The following is an 8696-nucleotide window of genomic DNA, read 5'->3' as shown; positions in this document are numbered from 1 at the left end:
CATCCCCAAATTGTGGCAAAGAGTTGCCGGTGTATGTTTCCTAGGTAGAAATGAACCCCATAACTGTCAGACCAATGAACTTGCTGTGATTGGCCATTACATTATTGGGTATGAAAAACTGAACATCGCCCGGTACATTATTCACCACCTAGGTAGGCATGCTACGGCCAGCAACCACCACACTACCCCTATCCGTCTTGGTGGCCTTATCACTAGGATAGCCATCAAGAAGGCCGGTTTTGTAGAGAGTGGACCTCATAAGATGACCAACATGGGACCCGACACCTACATGACCTCTAGGTACCTTGAGGAGCTTGGGTGGTTGCGGGTAGACGAGAACCAGGTCACCCATTGGTGCATTAGGACAGGGACTGAACAACCCTTGCCCATTTTTCCTTTGCCCAACCCAGACCTGACCGCCTTTCCACCAGGGCAAGATACCTACACTTACGCCCTGTTAGTTGCCCATGCTAGGGGTGAGGATCCACAGCAGGCCCAGGCTCAACCACAGCTCGTAGTTCAACCCATTCCACAACCACCATCACCACCCCGACAGTCCCATTCCGTCCCTCACGGTGACTCTGACCCAGTTTGGGACTTGCAGAGTATTGGCCAGGCCATAGGTCGCATAGAGCAGACCCAGACCGAGTTCAGACAGATGATTGGTTCTGTCGACCAGAGGCTAGGCTACCTAGAGAGGAACCAGGGTAGGGGACTCTACCCCATTTATGATGATTATGCTCGTCGGGGCAACATTCCCGACGATGCTGTTTACCCAGACTGGTTCCAGCCCCCACCTCAGGGATATGATAGGGATCCCACTGCCCATGGTATTTACACAGACTATTCCTCGTTCCATGGGTACGGCCAGGACATTCCTTTTGGGGGACCGCCGGGGGGGACTTTTCAAGCTAACTATTTTGGTGGTAGCTCTTTTGGTGCAGATGGTGCAGGTTCCAGTGGTGGAGCAGGTGGGTCCTCTCATATGGACCAGGATGAGGATGAGTAGCCAGCTGGGCTACTTTCGAGCCAATGAGGACATTGTCCGATCTTGGCTTGGGGGAGGATTTTTGGATTTGGTATATACTTTTCTCTTTCCTTTTCTTTATTTTTGTTTTTTTTTTGGTGTGTTTTGTTAGTTTAGATTTATTGCTTTTTAGATTAGTTTATTGCTTTCCTTATATGAAAAATACAAAAAAATTGAAAAATCAAAAAAATAAAAAAAATACGAACCAATGAACTGTAAATCATGCTTCCCTGTGCCCCATACTTGAGAAAAATTGTTTTGATTCTTGGTATTTGATTGTGAGCATTGTGGATTTGTTGATCATGATTTGAAGTTTAATTGCTTGGATTCCTAAACATGCGTCAATTTTGTCTAACTACTTGTGAATATAGTGCTTGACTAGTTGATTTGGTTAGGAATGTGTGTTAGTTCCTGGTATGTCAATGAATTTGAGTATTGATTTGCAACGATGAGTAGTGTTTCATAACTCACTATTATGCACATGTGGAGGACGAAGGCATTTGTTCTTTTAGGTAGCCTTCAGATTTATTAGATACATTTGTTCCCTTCTTGCTACCCCTGTTGTTGCCTTGACTTTTTATTGTTTTTAGCCTCATTACAAGCCATGTTTGCCCCATTGGTTACTAGTCCCAAGCTTGGCTTGGGGGAGCTATTAGTGAGTGAGGTGAGGGAGTTTGTAGTGTGCACATTATTTGCACAATTTGGGTGAGAAGTATTTTGTGCTTGATCATATTTTTGTTTTGATGAGTTTAAAAGTGTATATATTTGAGAAAAATAAAAGTGTGATGAAAAAGAAAAAAAGAAGTTCAAGGAAAAAAAAAATGAGAAATTTCAAAGAAAAAAAAAGTGAACTTCTAATAATAATATAAAAAAAAGAGCAAAAGAAAAAAAAGCGTTTAATGTTCAAATGTTCTAAGTGAAGGTTGATCAAAAGAAAAGAAAGAAAAATTTGAGTTTCAATGTAAATATTTGAGTTTTGAGTTCAAAGTTTGTTATTCACTCTTGTTCTATATTATCATATTTTTATGAGTGAATTTTTGTAAGTATTGGGATTGATTTTTATGATTGGAGTATGTTTGGTGATTTATGTTGGAGTTAGTTTTGTTGGAGATGATTATGACCATTATTTTTGGTCATGTGTTTATTAGGATATGGCTCCCTTTTTGCATAGCTTTTCTCTCACATATTCCCAAATTTATCCTACCCTTTTCCCTAACCTTACATTACAAGCTTTAAAAGACCTTTTGACCTTGTGCATAGGGTTGTGTAAATATGAAAGTGTTGTTTATCAATGCAAGTTATGACTTGACATATTCCGAGTCGACTATTAGGTTGAGTGTATGTCTTTTTAAACACACGAGTGTTGTGAGTTTGGGAGGGCATTGTTCACATTAAAGGGGTTGGGATGGAGAGCGATCGAGTACATCTTTTACTCGCCACATAAATGAGAGTTGAGTGTGTGAGCACTAGTCTTGAATTTTATATGCTCTTGTGGTTTGCTCTATTTGACAATTGTTGGGGATGAAGGGTGATTAGATGGATAAGATTGGTTGATTTTGAAGCATGTTCACTTGATTTACCTTGAATCGTTTGTGCTTGATTTTTATATTGGGGTGAGGCATGTTTTATTTGTTCATTGAGGAGCTCTTTGCTTAGGGACAAGCAAAGGTTTGGCTTGGGGGAGTTTGATGTGTTCATTTTATATATATATTTACCCCCGTCCCTTGGTCGTAATTAGTAGTGTTTTTGGCTCCTACGAGCCACTTTTATTACTAATTTGTGTTTTCCAGTGCTTTGGTAGTTTTGCTTGAGTTTTGTAGGAATTTGCGTACTTGGAGCAATTTCCCGGGTTTTTCGAGGAGCATCTACAAGTATTGGAAGACCGCGACCGCTTTCGATAGCCCAAGGCCGATTGGAGGGATCAAATCGGTGATTAAGGGCTCGGTTATGAAGATTTGAGGACTTGGGCCAAGTTAGGAGGCCCAAGAGTTGGAGATTTCGAAGCCCATGAGCATCGCCCAAGTCCACTCTCTCCGCCCGGAGGCGCGCCCGGTCGGGCGGGCCAAATCAACATGCGCCCGGTGCACGCGCCCGGCCGGGCGCGAGAAAGCTTTTGGGGAGAAAAAGGCGGGCCCGGTCGGGCGAGCCCTTGCCCGACCGGGCGCGTGTCGTTCCTCAGAGACGATTAGCTTTCCGTTTTGTTTTGTTTTAGCGTTAACTCTTGCTTAGTATTAATGTAATTCTATTAGGCAAGATTAGGATCTCTTATCATGATTATTACTCTAGTTTAGTTTTTTTTCTCTCCCTTCTCTCTACTTAACTTTCTCTCTCTAGATTTTATTTTCTTTCCTTGTTCCTCATACTCTTGTAATTCCGCCGTCTTGGTACGATTTCTCCTTTAATTAATCTCAGTATTTTACTCTTTCCGATTTCTGTTATGTCTTGTTTAATTATTATGCTTTGTTTAGTTTTGATTATGTCCGAGTAGTTTAATTCTAGGGTTTATGGGGATCCATAATTAATATGAAGGGGTAATTTATTATTATTGATTATTGACTTTGCATGATAATTTCTTATTGAATTGTTCTAATTCTTTGCAATTGGATTATGAATCGAGCAGATGTAATTTGATTGTGAGTGTTTAGCAATATTGAATTGATGAATCGAGCAGATGTTAATTCGATATTAAAGGCTATTTTCAATAGGAACTTAGATCTAGTAAATTGCGAGAGCCTGTTAGATCTATGCTGGTTAATAAATTGCGAGAGCCTGTTAATCATGTTATTTGTGCAATGTTGATTGATTGATTGTTATGTTTTATCCCGGAATATTAATTATTGGTGAACCTGTGACCCTAGGCCTTCTTATATCTGATTTTCTCCTTAAACTTAATCTTCGTAGTATAGTTTCATATTATAACAATAATTTGGTTACATTGATAATTTAGACTATATTAATTAATTAGGAGTGGAAAGACCAGTTTTCCTGTGGATTCGACCCTACTTCCCTATCTACTTTAGTTAGAGGATTTAGGTAATACTTTTGATTAGGTGATACGACTTTAGCCTGTCATCTCTTCAGATTATTTTCAGTTTAGTTTAGTTTAGTTCAGTTCAATTCCTAATATCCTCTTCTCATAAAATATTTAGTTCAGTTCAGTCAATCAGAACAGACCCTTAATGTGGTTATTAACATTTAACAAGCGTCAATACTACAAATTTGGAAAAAAATTAATACGCTAAATTAAACGATTACATAACTTGTTGTGTTCCTATGGGTTTGAAATGATGACAAACATACACATTAGTTGATTGCTACTTGCTTTGTATTATCGTCTATTTTCCATGTGTAGTAACAACTATCCCAAGTCCTTGAAATGTTTCAACCCTTTTGATGATGAAGAAGAAAGATGTACATGATTAATTACGTGACGTTTGAAGACTTGAATAAACATGAAGACTTCGATAGGGCTTTTTTTAGAAACCTCTTCGATAGGGCTTTTATCTTTGTTAATGTGATTATTTGTAAGTGTGCATGAATGATTAAGTAAATTGGCGAAGTATTTTCCTTAGAGGAATTAAGTGTTGTGAGTACTACAAATAGTTGAGCAAGTACTCTAGAGTCTAGACAGAGCAAGTACTCTAGACATTACCAATTTAAGAAATAGAATAAAAAGTTTGCTTGTTGAATATATACGGCCAATTAACTGACGAATACTTAGATTTTCCAAAGCATGCATACCTTAAGTATTTTAATTAAGCAAAATGAATATTCTCTTAAAGACATTGCATTCAATTATTTTGCATATATCTTAGGTTATTAGTCAGGCCAGGTTCTTTTGGTTTTTAGGAAAAGGTAGAACGACCAAAGTATCATATCTTAGGCAAAGATACTTTGAAGGAGAAGATAAGTGTAGTGGTGACCTATTTGACAAACATTTGCTAAAAATAGAATAAAATCTGATAACATATTTAATAGGTTAAAACAGAACATGTGTCGCATTGTGATTAGTTAGAATTTTTTTATGTTAATTTTTACATTTTACTGTTTTAAAAATTGATTCTGTATTAATTTTTTTTAAAAAAAAAACTTTTTCTTCCCCGTGACCACATGAACCCCCTCCCCACCACCACCCATCACTTCCCCACCTCCTTTTGGATCAACTCCCTCCTCTCCGATCTACCTCCCCTTACCGCCAAGTCACTGACCACCCTTCCCTGCCTACCAAGTAAACCCCACCCACCTCCCCATCAGTTGCCAAGAAAAGTCTCCTTACCCCTGACCATTCCAGACCCTACCTCTTCTCCATCCAAAACCAACGGACTGGATGCGTTTCAGGATGGGGAAAAGGGAGGGAGGGCATGTTTCGAGGTGGGGGGAATGGAGAAGGACGCGTTTAGGGTTGGGGAAGGGAGGGGGTGGGGCGCGTTAGGGGTGGGAGAAAGGAAAGAGAGACGGTGTTAGGGTGGGGAAAAAGAGGGCGACTAACGAGGGAGGGGTCTAAAAGGAAGGATGACCGGTGGGGGAGGGTTTGGGGGTTGTGAGGGAAAAGGGTTGTTCACGGGGTAGGGGTGCTGTGAAAAAAAAATAGAAATATGTAAATACATAAAAAAAAAAAAAAAAAGCTATCATTTCCATTGCTAGACGTGTCACAATTAACCTATGTAACAGGTTATCAACCAGCCACGTTCTACTTCGTGCAGATATCTATCAAAGATAATTTTAGTATGGAAATACTCTCTTCGCATTTTGCTAGTTACTCTATTTCTTTATGCACGGAATTTTAAGAGAAATAGTAGATAATAATAAAGTATGAGAAAGTGGGTTTGGTAGAAAAATTAAGTATTATATTTGGGAGGAGAGGGAATCTGAAAATACTAAAGTATGATAGTTAGGGGTCCATTAGGAGAGAGAATTTAGTAAAATATTGTAAAAGGTTTCCAAAAAAGAAAATGGAGCAGGTAATAAAATACGGCCACAAAAGGAAAGTGGAGCAAGTAATAAAAAAAAAACAGAGAGAGTAATCAAAAAGTCGTTTTTTTAGGATATCGATCACAATAAGTCTTGTATAAGACGGGTGTACGCTAATTTTATTGTAAGACGGTCAGTTTGAGGGTAACTTTAATCCCTTAAAGGATAACTTTTAATTTGTCGTTAGTTTGAATTTTATTTTAATGTATAATTTTACATATTATAAAAGCTAATATGATTAGTCTAACACATTATAAGTTTTTTATAAGATAAAAATTTATTATTTGAAAAATAATTACTTTTATAATATTAAGGGTAACTTTAAATAGTTTTAAGATAATTTTAACCCGATTTATGATAAATTAACGTACACCCGCCTTTTTGGAGAATTTGTGGATCGATCAAAGGTCATGTTACTTTTTCAGATTTTTTCCTAAAAAAAATCTGACTACACTAGGGACCAATTATTATAGGAGTTGCTTCGTCTGTGTAATAGGGATTACTAGGTCAAGGTTAAAGGGGTTACTTTGTCATTGTTATAGGGTTACTTGGTTAGTATTATAGGAATTACTCAGTCAGTGTTAAATGGGTTATTAGTATTATAGGGTTTTTTTTTTTTTTTTGGAATAGATATTATAGGCCTATAGGGGTTAATTTGTTCTTTCAGTACCATGTAAATGGTCATATGGTGTGCCCGACTACATATAAGACGAGCTTAGTTGTTGAATATGCCAACCCAAAACCCGACCCGCTTAGCCAACACACGACACTCATTGAGTCATTGATTTTGAGAGGTTTCGTCTCTCTAGTCTCAAGCTCTCTGAAAAGCTCTCTGAAACAACTTTGAAAAGCTTCGACAATCCTCGTATACTTGCTGATTGATTATGGCTATCAAACCAAACTGATTTCTATCACGAATTTTTTCAGAGATTTCTCCATCACATCAAAGTCGCTCTTCAATCCAAGATTATCTCTGTAAGTTTAATTTCTTCGTAATTTCGAATGAACCCATTTTTTAGGAGAAATATTTGCTATTTTCTTAAGAATAAATTCATTGAAAATGAAGCTTTTAGCTTGAAATGCTTGTACAATGCGAAAATCCCAAATCCCAGAAATACCCAGTTGGGAAAATCCCCAATTTTTGATTCTAGGGTTTATGGGGTTTATTGGGTTCGTTCATTTTCGACGCAATCTAATAATAAACTTCCTGAATATGAAATGCCGTCTGTTACTTGGGGAGTTGTTCAAGGTCGCAAAGAAAGGCTTGTTTCAAAAGTTATTATATGTGATTATTTAAAGACTTTGGGGATTATTACTGATGAATTAGAGGATATTGAGTTGCCCTCTACTGTTGATGTTATGAGGGAAAGAGTGGAGTTTTTGCAGAAGTTAGGATTGAGTATCGACGATATTAATGAGTACCCGTTGATGCTTGGTTGTAGTGTTCGAAAGAATATGATCCCGGTGTTGGGGTATTTAGAAAAGATTGGGATACCTAGGAGGAAATTAGGGGAGTTTGTGAAGAATTACCCACAAGTTTTACATGCTAGTGTGGTGGTTGAGCTTGTTCCGGTGATTAGGTTCCTTCGCGGGCTTGATGTTGAGAAAGAAGATATTGGATATGTGTTGCAAAAGTATCCTGAATTGTTGGGGTTTAAGCTTGAAGGTACGATGAGTACATCGGTGGCGTATCTTGTTAGTATTGGGGTGAATCCTAGAGATATTGGGCCAATGGTGACACAATATCCGTATCTATTGGGGATGAGAGTAGGTACTATGATTAAACCTCTTGTTGAATACTTGGTTTCATTGGGTTTGCCTAAGAAGATATTGGCGCGAATGTTTGAGAAGCGGCCATATGTTATTGGTTATGATTTGCAAGAAACTGTGACACCCAATGTTGAATGTTTGATCAGCTTTGGCGTAAGTAGGGAAAAAATTCCTTTGATTATAGCACAATACCCACAGATTCTTGGGTTGCCTTTGAAGGCAAAAATGTCAAGCCAGCAGTACTTTTTCAATTTGAAGCTCAAGATTCATCCGGAAGGTTTTGCAAGAATTGTCGAGAGAATGCCTCAGATAGTTAGCCTTAATCAGCATGTTATTATGAAGCCTGTTGAGTTTCTTATAGCACGGGGTATACCTGCTGAGGATGTGGCTAAGATGCTCGTGAAATGTCCACAAGTAGTGGCTATGCCACTTGTGATCATGAAGAATAGTTTTTACTTCTTCAAGAGTGAAATGGGCCGTCCTATAAAAGAGCTAGTCGAGTTTCCAGAATACTTTACTTATAGCTTGGAATCCCGAATTAAACCTAGATATCAGAGATTACAAAGTAAAGGGATCAGGTGTTCCTTGGCATGGTTTCTCAATTGTAGTGAGAAAAGGTTTGAAGAAAGACTTCATGCTGATTATTTTGAAGCTGAGAGCTCTGGACCCACATTCAACATGGGTGGGAAGTTAGAACTGCCAGGAAGTTATAATGTAACAGATGAAGAAGATGAAAGTGAGGATGAAGTGCTCTATAGGCGCACTGTTTCTCTCTAGTTTTGTTTGTGTTTCATAGCTATGTACCAAATGTGACAAAAGATTTAATGAAAGTCAAACTTTATTCATATTCCCTATAGTTTCTTTCTCTTCTTTTTTTTTTGGTTTGCTTCACAATGCATTATGCTATTCTTGAAACTAAGCTTTATAA

The 8696-nt window shown here is 38.1% G+C and overlaps 1 protein-coding gene across 1 annotated transcript; it reads left to right on the top strand.

Moving 5' to 3' along the window:
• Positions 1-6821: 6821 nt before the first annotated feature.
• On the top strand, positions 6822-8614 carry LOC145614799 (transcription termination factor MTERF4, chloroplastic-like). Its single transcript, XM_081669865.1, has one exon. It carries the CDS (start codon positions 7001-7003, stop codon positions 8543-8545), a length of 1545 nt encoding a protein of 514 aa, XP_081525991.1. The 5' UTR covers positions 6822-7000; the 3' UTR covers positions 8546-8614.
• Positions 8615-8696: the final 82 nt, after the last annotated feature.

Source organism: Chenopodium album, chromosome 25 (assembly GCF_948465745.1).
Source record: "Chenopodium album chromosome 25, dcCheAlbu1.1, whole genome shotgun sequence".
Lineage (NCBI taxonomy): Eukaryota > Viridiplantae > Streptophyta > Magnoliopsida > Caryophyllales > Amaranthaceae > Chenopodium > Chenopodium album.
The sequence above is the reverse complement of the archived record's forward strand: the minus strand, read 5'-3'. Positions and strand labels throughout refer to the sequence as shown.